The 12599-nt window shown below is 43.0% G+C and overlaps 1 protein-coding gene across 8 annotated transcripts in view; it reads right to left on the bottom strand.

Annotated features, from left to right (window-relative positions):
• Positions 1 to 12599, bottom strand: part of RNFT2 (ring finger protein, transmembrane 2) — a 96391-nt gene that overhangs the window by 78380 nt on the left and 5412 nt on the right. For all 8 annotated transcript variants that reach the window (XR_013175595.1, XR_013175596.1, XR_013175597.1 and 5 more), the window contains exons 4-6: positions 10239 to 10717; positions 8295 to 8371; positions 4625 to 4725 (exon numbers count right to left, since the gene is read on the bottom strand). Coding sequence is in view for 2 of the 8 variants with exons in the window: in XM_077159935.1 (XP_077016050.1) it covers positions 4625 to 4725; positions 8295 to 8371; positions 10239 to 10717 (657 nt within the window). In the remaining 6 variants the exon portion in view is untranslated. The remainder of the gene's footprint in view (positions 1 to 4624; positions 4726 to 8294; positions 8372 to 10238; positions 10718 to 12599) is intronic.

Here is a 12599-nt window from a genome sequence, read left to right as displayed (position 1 = left end):
TCCCTGGGGGAGCTTTGAAAATTTGCTAATACCCAACTTTAGCCCCAATTAAATCAGAATCTCTGATGCACAGGGAGGGTTAAGAACCACTCAAAAGAATCTCAAACTTGGGTGTGCATCAGAATCACCTGGTTGAGTGTCATAAAAAAGGCTGATTCTGATTCACTAGTTCTGGGGTGGGGCCTGGAAATATGCATTTTTCTACTCCCCTGGTGATTCTGATATAGTCATTAGGAGCATGAGCTTTAGCATATTTGGCTGTCTTGTTCTGGCTCTGCTGTCACTAGCTGCGGGACTCTGAGAAATTTACTTGGCTTCTTTAAGTCTCAATTTCCTCGTCTGTGAAATGGGGCTGGTCACTGGGCGGGTAAAATAAGATAATGTGGCTGTTATCACTTGCCCCCACACTCCAGATCTGCAACATCAGTAAGGAAGAGGATTTGGATCAGTTCCTTTCCTCCTAAGCCACTCTCTCTCTCACTCTCTCTCTGTCCTGCCAGTTTGACTCAGCCCTGGTTTGATGGGGGCACAGAGGTCTGAGCCTGTGAATGTGATCATGCCCAGAGAATGGCATTAGCTGGAAATCCATCCAAGGTTCTGGGAAACTCCACCCTCTATTCTCCCCACCAGGACCTTGACATTCTGGACCACACAACTAATGCAGAGTGTGAGATGTGTATTGATGCCTTGGAACTAACTTCCCAAACTGCTTTATTGGAGTGGCCTCAGAAGGTGGGGAAAGTACTCATTCCTCAAAGACCATTTGCAAAGCAGATGAACATGATCTCAAAATTTGATTCGAGTTTCACTCTGTCTTAAAGGCCCTCACCAACAAACCTCCCCCTCCTTCCATCTTTCCCCACCATGCACAAACAAGTCCTCTCAATTCCAACAGCTCTGATGGATCACCTTTGGCCTGGTAACAGTCTCTTGTTTAGTGATTTCCAAAACATTTTTTTTTAATGTTGCCAAATTTATTCTACTTCAGGTATTATTCTTTATTACCAATTAATCCTTTGGTATTAAAAATGCCTTTATTTATGAAATGTTGGTGATAGGTGGTCATTTTTCAGCTGTTCTTTATTGCAAAAAGTACAGAATTCTATATGACTGGCAGTCCCATTTCTAGGTATATACCCTAAAGATATGAAAGCAGGGACTTGAACAGATATTTGCAGACCTATGATCACAGTGGGATTATTCACAATTGCCAAAAGATGGAAACAATATATGTGTCGATTAACTGACGAATGGATAAATAAAATGTGGTATATTCATATAATGAATTATTTAGCTATGAAGAGGAATGAAATTCTGATACATGTGACAACATGGATGAACCTTAAAGACAACATGTCAAGTAAAATAAGTCAGACACAAAAGGACAAATATCATTTGACTTTCCTGATAAGAAATAATTAGAATAAGCAAACTCACAGAATCAGAATCTATAATATAGGTTACCAGGTGATGGGCAAGGGGTAGGGAACAAGGAGTTAATATTTAAACTATACAGAGTTTCTATCTGGGTTGATCATAAAAGTGTTAATAATGAATGGTGGTGATAGCAGCACAATTAGTATGTGAGTGGATGTGGTTAAAAGAGGGAAATTTGGGGTTGTATATATGTTACTAGAATAAAATTTCTTAAAAAACATGGGACTGTACAATATAGACAATGAATCCTATTGTAAATGATTGACTATAGTTAATAGTACAATCATAAAAATGTGCTTTCATGAATTGTAAAAAACGTACCACACTAATGCAAGGTGTTAATAAGGGTGGAATAAGGGAACTCTGTATTTTATGTCTGATTTTCTGTAAACCCCCAGTTTTTCTTAAAAAATACATATATATTTTAAAAATCAGTTGTTGACTACATGGTAATGTCCCAGCTTTGTTTTGGGAATGCTTTACTGGTCTATGGAACCCTAAGTTCTGGGAGCCATTTTTGGCATTTGATGTATGTCTGTGACTTTCCCTGACCCTCTTCAAATCATCCTCAAATTCTATGCAGTGGTTACCTTTGGGGTATCTCCTGAGCCCGTGAGCCTCCCCTCTGAAAAGTGCTCAGCACTGACATATTTCCCTTTGGACACTCGGACACTCCTGGGCCAGGGGTGGACTCTTACCCATGAAAAGCCAATCAAGGCTACTCGCTCTTGAATTTTAAAGAAGAAATAGAGACTCCTAGTGAAAATTATGACAAGAAATGAACATCAGAGTCCATAAATTCTGGCTGTCAAATTCTGGAAACTTCCCTGTTTCTTGCCTTTCCTTAGGCCTGGTTGTTCAGCACTTTTTTTTCCCCCTTAATATGCAAGAGGTTTATTGGTAGAACCCACCTGTGAAAGATAAAGGGAGAAAAGACAGTAGTAGGTAGGGAGAGCTTTCAAACAATGACACATATCACCTATGAAAGGAGAAAAGGCCAGAAAGGATTAGGTAGAGAAAGTCTTGTCGCAGCCCATTTATTAGAAAGTTTTGGCCAGTTGGATGAAGAGTCCTAGCATAGTTTCCAATTAGAGGAATTCCATTTAGAGTAGGAATGGGTCAGTATCTCTTGTTTTGCTCATGCTCAGTTATTGGCTGGGAGCTTCTCAGGAAAAGCACGGCTGACAAGGGTCAGTTCAAAGTTGCATTAGGTAGAGGCTATCAATAAGCTATGCTTCGCATAGGTTTTCTTGAAGGACTGGTTGTTGAGTTTTTCCCTGAATTGTCTGAGCACCTGGATCAAGCAAGACCACAAGTAAAAATGCGCTTTGTGCTTAAACCAGTACAGTAACTCTAAGGGCCCTAATTGATGTTTTCTTAACATAGTCCTGAGAACACACACAGGAAGCTTCAATAAATGCTACATGCTGATGCAAAGTACTATTCAGCTAAATTAAAAAGAAAAGGTTACAAAATGGCATGTTCTGCGCAATACAACTTCCATAACAAATAGGCACACTCCTGCAGAGAAAAAGTGTTAACAATTACTGTGGATGATAGGACTGGGGGTGATTTTTGTCCTTTTTAATGTGTCTTCCAAGTTTCCACATTAAAAAAACTACTGTTGAAATTAGACTAAGTTATAAAATCCTGAGATACGCAAATATTGATGGGGCAATTGCTATGAATGAAGGAAGCACTGTGCTGGGCAAAGGGGAAACTCAATTCATTCAGTCACTAACTCACTCACTTATTAACTTACTAACTTACTAAGAAAAAAATGGAAGGCTGGAAAGCATCTCTGGAAGAAATTAAAAAGGAAAAATTTTGGCTGTCCAACCTGCTTATGTGTGTGAGTAAGATTTTGCCTGCTTAGCTGTAGCAGGCAGATCTGTGAAGAAGCTTCCTTGCTTCAAAGAATTTCCAGGTGATTGGCTGCCGGGGGGACACAGATATTTCAAGGAAACTTGTGATAAATCAGGCCTAAATTATCCATTCAATTCTTCCAGGTCTACCACCCCACCTCTACCATGTTGCAGAACAACAAGGCACGTGAGAAGAGGAGCCACAGGTCGTGTGATGGAGGCAAGAAGCCCTCCACCCTTGGATCTGCCCAGGTCACACCAGAGAGGGGAGATATCTGTCTCTTAACATGAAAAAAAAAAAAAAGGGCAGTACTACTATTATGAAAAAAAAAAACACAGGCCCATTGCAAAAAATGTATAAATGCAAGACAACTATAAAGAAAATAACAAAATCACAAACCACACACATGTCTAACATTTGAAGGACCAAGTTAAGAGTTGGCAAACTTCTTCTGTAAAGAACCATGTAGTAAATATTTTTGGCTTTGTGGAGGGACTTACAGTCTCAGATGTCACTACTCAACTCTGGCCTTGAAGCTCAAAGGCAGCCATAGACAATAAGCAGATAATTGGGCAAGGCTGTATGGCTATAAAACTTAATTTACAAAATAAGATGGATGGCTGTATTTAACCCATGGGCTGGCCATAGTTTGTCAACCCCTGTTTAAGTACGCATCTTTATGGATTTTTAAAAATGTAAACATATATATTAAAATAATTTTTAAAAAGTGATTATATTCATAAGGTAGGAAAAAGAGTTTAAACACTATGAAGGCTAAACCATGCAAAGTTAGCTTCTGATCGCCAATTCCAAGCCTAGAGGCAACTACTGTTTCCAGTTTCTTGTGAATCTGGAAATATTCTAGGTCTGTTATGCTCAGTACAGTGGCCACTAGCCATATCCAGCAATTGAAATGTGGCTAGTTGGAATTGGCAACCTGTAGGTATAAAATGCCATATAAAAACACAATATGGAAAAAAGAGTGCACACTATCTAATAATTTTATATTGATTGTATGTTGAAATGGTAATATTTTAGAGATATTGGGTTAAATAAAATCTACAATTAAAATCCCACTTGTTTCTTTTTACTTTTTAAAATGTGGCTACCAGAAAATATAAAATTACATATGTGGCTTGCATTACCTATCTATTGGAGGTGCTGTTCTAGGCACAGGTGTGTATAGAGCAGCAGGGTAGAATTTGAAAGTTACAACATGGGACAGAACTGGTGCATCATTCTCAGGTGAAGGAGTTGGGTGCCTCAAGCCTAACAAAGTCCCCATCCCCAAACCATGCGCAAGCTGGACCCTACTACTCACCTGTTGTACAGTTGCTGGGAACTGAATGTGTAGAGCACGTACAGGGTGTTACCGGCAAGAAAGGCCAAGATCCACAAGATGACCAGCACTGACCTCTTCTCCTGGAGACAAAGTAAAATAGAGACCTGTGTTGGATGCTGCTGAAGGCATCTCCTGGCAGAACATTTAAGAATTCTCCCTGACAAATGACAACTTTTCCCTTTCTTGAAACTCTGGAGAAGATGGAGCTGATGGTGAAGGGAAGGGGACTGGAACCTTTCCATCCTACTGGAACCCAAGGGGTGATCCCAGAGGAGGTGACAGAATGGTGGAAACTTGCTTAAAGAACTATCTGGCAAGGCAGGGGAGCACCACGTTTAGCTGCATGGATTCCAGAGCTGGACGGCTGGGATTCAAATCCTTTGTCTGCTACCTGGGAAGTGTGAGGCCTCAGGTAAATTACTTAAACTCTGTACATCCTTTTCCTCATCCACAAAATAGGTATGTATGGGTGTCTACCTTATAGAGCTGTGAGAATTCATGCACCAAAAAAAAAAAAGTTTAGAACAATGCCTAGCACGTGGTTAAGCGTTAGATTACATGTACTGTTAGGAACCGAGGCACAGAGAGGTTAAGTAACTCTTGCCCATGGACACGTTACAGCCCCAGTGTCATTATTTGAAAGTAGGGTGTTATTAAGCATTGAATAGAACTTATAAATACAAAATATTCAGTTTGGTATGGATGCATATTTCATTCGTGTTAAATGGAAGGACCTATATGAAGACTTTACCACCCAGATCAATTCAGATTTCAGATCAACATGTTAGAAACTTTTGCTGTAACTTTTTCTCGATTGGACCTCTGAGTCATTATCCTGAACTGACTGGCCATTATAAAGCACGCCATAGTTACAGGATTAAATTCAAACTTGTAGGCCTGCCTATCAAAGCCCTTCATAATCCAGCCCCATCTACCTTTCCCTATCCTTATTTCTGTTTAGTCTCCTGGGAGAAACAGTGGATAACCTCTTCAGTTAGCTGTTTCACAGCAGCTTCTTGGCCTGAAGGTACATCTTAGGAAATGTCTGGAGGAAATGCAGAGAAGAACATGTGCTGTCTGTGTTCCCTAGGAGATACACACAGATCCCTCTGCAGCTGATACTAAAAAGCTCGTCTTTTCCTGGCCCAGGGCAGCTGCATTGCTGGAATAAGATGAAGTCATAATTTTCCCAGTGTAACCTTCCCTGCGGTTTCGGTAAATGCTCAATATACACTGTCTCCAGACACAGCTCAGCACCCCATGCAGTGATACCACACACTTTTCTGTAGAGTGGACGAAATAAATGCATTGCCATCCACCCATTATTCCAGGAGCAGTCAAGGTTAATGACCTTAGAAACCACCTCCAACCAACCAACTGCTCTTATCAATTTGATTAATCCACTTGGCAGCCCTTTTTACTCCAATAAATAATAGATCCCAGTTTAATTCTCTATAAATCCAGACCAAAGGTAGAGTGGAAAGAAGGAATTAGCAATGCCCTGGGAAGCCAGATTCTGAAGGACAAAGGGGGAGAGCTACTATAATAAGCCAAGATTTCTATGCTTTCTGAGGGTCACGTGGATGCTCTCTCATGGAAAATATGCATCTATAGGCCCCTGGAAGCCTCTTTATGGATCCAGGCATCTTCAAGTCCCTAAAATTCACTCAAGGCAGCACTGGGTCTTACTGCCTTGGAGAGAAAGTGAGCCCTGAAAACCTCCCAATATGGTGTTGATCATCCTGCTGTTTTAACAGCAGCAGACGAGGCCTTGCATGAAGAGGATGAGACAGAAGGTCAAGGAGAACCTTTGGCTCCATCCCCAGCTTTGTACCTTAATGTGCTCATGTGTCATATGGAGGCTAAGCTGCCCTCCATGCCTCAGAGAGAACCAAATGCTTTTGAGAAAGCAGATGGCACCACAGAAGGATCAGGGATGATAGCTACTGTTATGGGATCACATATGCAATAGTAATCATAGGCTTGTTTTTAAAAAAAAAAAAAAAGCTCAATAAAATGTTTCCTATTTGCCAGGCACGGTGCTAACCACCTTCCACTGTACTATCTCATTCAATTCTCTTAACAGGACTATGAAGTTGGCCACAATAGCCCCTTTTTCATCGGCAGATCACCAAGGTAACAGGGCCAAGGGTTTGTGGTAGTTGGAGCCCAGAGCCAGGATGAACACAGGCTCTGGGCTCAATTACCAGGGTTCAGATCCTAGCACTAATACTTGTACTGGCTGTGTGACCTCAGGCAAGGAACTTGTTCTCAGAGTTCTCTGAGCCACTATTACCACACTTGAAGAAGGAGATAAGAATAATTTTTGCCTCCTTACCAAGGTTGTTGGAACGAATCCGTAAGATGAGATGTGCAGTGGGCTTAGTATCATGACAGCATCATGACAGGCAAGGAGTCAGTGCTCAGCAACTATCAGATTAGAGGTGCTCAAGATGGGGGGGTAGGGTGAGCTGTATGTCTGCCCAGCAGCACCAAGGGAAAGGTCTTAATGGGGGTGGGTGGGCATGGGGGTACTGGGAAGGGAGTGAGCCAACAGGAATGCCAGGAGGGTGAATGCCAAATCACAGGTTTGTGCTAAGGGCTTGTGGAAGAGATGCTGCTGCTGGAGAAAGGAACCAGACTGCATGGAGGGCGTGGATGATGGCACATCCAGAGATCTGCCCAGAGATGGTGGGGAGAAGAAGGGCCTCCAAAGATGTGAATATGGGAGGTTACATGGCAAAGGAGAATTAAGGAAGCAGATGGAATTAAGATTGAATTGTACCCTCCCAAAAAGACATAAATATTTGAGTTTTAATCCCTGGTTCTATGAATGTGCCCCCATTTGGAAACAGGATCTTTGAAAATGTTATTAGTTAAAATGAGGCCAAACTGAATTAGAGTGGACACTTAATCCAATATGACTGATGGCTTTATAAACAGAGCAAATTTGGACACAGTAAGAGAGAGGGAGTGTGTGTGTGGGGAGAGAAGATGGCCATATGATGAAGGCAGAGATTGAGCTACACTGCCATAAGCCAAGGAACGCTACAGACTGTTGGCCACCCACTGTAAGTCAGAGGAGAGGTGTGGAACAGATTTTCCCCCTTAACAAGTGTGACTCTGTCAACTCCTTTACTGGACTTCTAGTCCCTGGAACTGTGAGACAAGAAACTTCTGTTGTTTAAGCCGATGATCTGTGATACTTTGTTATAGCAGTCACAGCCACAGCACACTAAATCTTGCTTATTAGCTGACCTTAAAATGGGGAGATTGTCTTGGATTCCCGGTGGGTCCAATGTAATCACAAGGGTCCTTGAAAGTAGAAGAAGGAAGCAGAGTAGAGTAGAAGGAGATATGACCATGGAAGAATGGCCAGAGGGATGTAACACTGGTAGCTTGAAGATGAAGGAAGAGGCCATGAGAATGGGAGTGGCCTCTAGAAGCTGGAAAAGGCAAGGAATGGATCTCCCTTAGAGCTTCCAGAAAGGAATACACCTTTGTCAACACCTTGATTTTAGCCCAGTGAGACCCATTTCAGACTTGGGATATACAGAACTCTAAGGAAATAAGTTTGTTTTGTTTTTAACACTAAGTTTGTGGTTATTTGTTAGAGCAGTAACAGGAGACTAATATGCCAGTCACTCACCTTCAGCGAGACCTGCTCTCGGAGCGTGGAGTTGGCATAGGCGAAGGTGCTGGCCATTCCAATGCATACAGCAATGCCTGTGGGACAGAGAAGAGGCCAACAATATCTACTTAGACTCGTCAGGCCTGGTACCAGGCCTGCTGGGGAACAGGAGCAAGGTTACAAAAGATGTATCCCTGGTTCCCTGTCCTTGGAGTTTACGAACTAACCACAGAAGAGAGAGAAATCCCACTTCTGGGGATTTGGGCTGCCATGTAAATCATCAGGAATCCTGAACTGTTCTGTGTATAGGCCAGTGATTTCAAATGGGATTTAGGCCACTGTGGGAGCATTTTATAGCCCCAGTTAGGATGATGGGCTCTACAGTGTGTTAAGACCTGTGTTCAAATCCCAGCTCTGCCACTTCCTCTCTACCATGAGTTTGGGAGAGTCACTACATCCCTTTGAGCCTCAGTTTCCTCATCTTTAAAGTGGGAGGAATAATAACAGTACCTCATGGAGGGAATAACACTTATAGAACATAATCTCTAGCAGTTAGTACATAATCCCGATTATTATCTGCACTTTTAAGAACCTAAGATGTGTTATTATGATAAAAGCAAATGTAGAAAAAGACCATAATACCATAAGGAATTTAGATTTAATATTAAAGGAGAAAAAAAAAATCCTGGCTGACAGACAAACACAACCCAGGCAGATGGGGGTATGGAATAGAATTTTATTCCATATTTTGTTTCATTGCACCAAAGTTTTTGCCAAGCTGGAATCATCTTGGAATTTTTTGAGTCAGGATTTCCCAATCCCACTTCTTGTGATCTGTGGACTGGATTCTGCTTTCACATGATGTACAGATTATTTTTTTTTAAAGTATGTGGACTTCAGGTATTTTTCCAGATCTGTTTTGTAAAAGATGTATTTCTTTGCTGAAAACATACAAAATAAAAACTAGTGACTCCACAACCTCTCTTTCTGTTCTCCCTTTGATTAAAACAAACAAACAAGAAAATACCTGCCAACCGAAGAAGAAAATAACAACTTAATTGTGAGACTGCCAGAATTCAGGATGAGGGGAAAAACAGCAGCTTCCATTTCTAGAGACACAAAGGGAGGAGCTGATTTGATAGCACCCCACCAAGGAAAGTGGGTGATTTGAGTCAGCTGGAACTCCTGAGAGAGGGGCAAATAAGACACAAAGGATGGCCTAATGGCCTTTAGAGATTTTCTTAGAGCAGGCCACACAGGACTAGAACCTAGAAGCCCCAGGGCAGAGCAGCAGCACAATCTCATAACAAGACACAATGGTGATAACAATGTGCAGCACCAACCATTTATTGAATGCTAAGTACAGGGCAGGAAGGAGGGTAAAGACTTTCTAAACTATTATCTTCTTTCCTAATACCAATAACAATAGGCAACATTTATTGAGCACTTGCCATGTGCCAGGTTAGACGGACATATTAAATTTATAAAGAATATAATAAAAGTAACAATCTACACATTCATAGCACTTGCTAACTGCCAGGTCCCATCCTGAGCATTTTACACACATTAACTCATTAAACATCTCTACTGTCCTATGAAATATGTATATTATACCCCCCATGTTACAGATGATGGAACAGATGTACAGAGAGGTAAAGGAACTAACCCATGGTCACACAGCTAGGAAGGGGCAGAGCAGTCTCAATGCTTAGTAACAATAGTCTACTGCTTCACACCAATCAACCATCTGAGGAAGTTTCTATCATAACCCCACTTGACAGATGAAAAAAGTGAGGCTCAGAGATTAGTGACTTCTGTCATAGAGCTAGTCGGTCAGGATTTGAACCCGGGTCTGATTCAGATTCCCATACTCTTGAGCCACTGACGACTTCCTGCGGCACTGCTAATGGAGAGCCTCCTCCATCCACCGGCGGTGGCAGGTGCCACTCCCTGGGCACTCACCCAGCTTATGCTGGAAGCAGACTTTGGCCAGGAGGATCAGGATGAAGGGGAGCCCCTTCTGGAGCCAGCAGACCACCGCCTTCAGCTCCGACAAGGCCGGGGCGGGCGTCCCGGGCTGCTCGTCGCCCCCGTCGTCCGCGTGCCCCCGGTGGTCCCCGCCCACGTGCTGCAGCAGGGAGCCCCCGCGGTGCGCGGCGTGGTGGAAGTGGTGCGGCGGCTGGCGGTGGTGGTACGCGCCGCCCTCGCCCCGGCCCCCGCCTTCCTCCCTGGAGGCCGGCATCTGGATGAACATGTCCCCGCCGCTGGCCGAGGACCCCAGGACCAGGCTAGACGGGTACGGGTTGGCGGGAATGCTGCCTGTCGGGAGACCCGAGAGGCCGGAGAAGAGCGCCGGGGGAGAGGTGGTTTCTGCCTTCAGGCTTTCAAAGACACCGCCTTCATCCACACTCGCCTCGGAGCTGAGTACTTGGCTGCGATTTCTGGGTTAAAGGGGGGAAAGAAAACCCCACGAAGTCGGTCTGACAGAAAGACAGATACCACCCCGATGGAGGCAGAAGGACAAACAACAATAGCAATAAAAATAGCAGTAGGGTCATAACCTTTATTGAAAACTATATCTCAGGCAAAAACTTTTCTAAGTGCTTTGCATCCATTAAATTATTAAATCCTACCAACTCAATTTACCAATAAAGAAACTGGAGGCACAGAGAGAGAAGGTCACAAAGTTGGTAAGGGATGGAACAGGGAGAGCTCAAACCCAGGCAGACTAGTATTGAAGCCCACTTCTTACCTATTATACTTTGCTGAAAAGGGAACATGAGTTCTGTGCTTCTAGAATAATCTCAGGAATCCAAGGGCCCCTGACCCTGGAATCTTCCAGTTCAATGACTTCAGTTACCAAGAGGTACAGCCTTGGTGTAGCTGGGAGTTGTCAGGCAGCAGATGGCAAGGGCAAGAAGGCTTGAAGGGGCCCACACAGATTTGAATCCTAGCTTCACTCTTCTGGGGGTGCCGTAACAGCCTTGCACTGATTTCTCAAATGAAAGGTGGGTATAAACACCCCTTGGGCATAGAATTCTTGTGGGATCAAATTTAATATACCCTTTTCAATATGTACCTGGAACATAGTAGGTGCTCAATAAATAGGAACTATTATCTCTAATCCCTGTGGAAGGCCTCCAGCACCAAACTGCTTTTACTAGTTCCAAGAATGGGCCTCTGGCATTGGAATCAGGTAGAGGATTTTGTGGCCCTTTCAGAGCCATTGCTGGAGGAGAGAGCACAAGGTTTTCCTCTGGAAATGGAAAGGTCAGATTGGGTACAGTTCCCCATGAACCCCATGTGCTGATGCCATCTTTCATCTCTTGTGCTTGTCCTCTTTTCAAATAGATTCATGATTTGGAAACTCAGTCTACGTGACAGGTATTACTGAAGCCGATCTGCTTGATGTGTGTTTGGGGAGGGGGCAGCAAAAACAGGAGCTCCTCCCCACCTACACCAGTGCAGGAGGGCCCCTGAGGCATCTCCACAGACCACTCTCCATTGACACTCCAATTCTATCATAAGCTTAATGACAGCGACAGCTGGATCCCACAACCCAGGGCACACAGTAGGTGCCTAATAAATGTATGCTACATATCACCCAGTTACAAAATGGCAGCAGGAAGGTGCTGTGGGGAAGGTTTTATGCTGCTTCTACACCTTGCCCTGTAAAATCTATTCTCCCTTCAGACCCCAGATGCATTTTAAAAATGAATAGTTGGACATTCTGGAAAAGGCAAAACTATAGAGACAATAAAAAGATCAATGGTTGCTAAGGGTTGGAGGCAGATGAACAGAGGAAGCACAGGGCATTTTGAGGGCAATGAAACTATGTTGTATGACAGTATAATAATGGATACATAACAATATGCATTTGCCAAAACCAATAGAACTGTACAACATTGGATGAACTCTAGTGGAAACTAATGGACTCTGGTTCATAAAAATGTATCAATATTCCTTTACCAGTTATAATAAATACCAGACTGATGCAAGATATCATTAATAGGAAAAACTGTATATCACGGGGTGTGGGATAGGGAAAGGGTATATGGGAGCTCTCTAAACGTTCTACATAATTTTTCTGTAAACCTAAAACTTCTCTAAAAAATAAAGTATATTAAAACAAAAACCCAACCAAACCGCATATATTCAATTATTTTATTACCCTGCTAAAAGCCCTCCAAGGGCTTCCCATCCAAACCTCCTTCACACAGCCTCAGATAAACTGTGTATATAGGTGCTATAGCACCCTTCCTCCCCATTTTACAGATAAAGAACCCAAGGCTCAGAGATTAACTCCCCAGGCCCTGTTCACCT

The sequence above is a fragment of the Tamandua tetradactyla genome, chromosome 5 (genome assembly GCF_023851605.1).
Source record: "Tamandua tetradactyla isolate mTamTet1 chromosome 5, mTamTet1.pri, whole genome shotgun sequence".
In the NCBI taxonomy this organism is placed as follows: Eukaryota; Metazoa; Chordata; class Mammalia; order Pilosa; family Myrmecophagidae; genus Tamandua; species Tamandua tetradactyla.
This window is presented reverse-complemented; position numbering and strand designations above follow the sequence as displayed.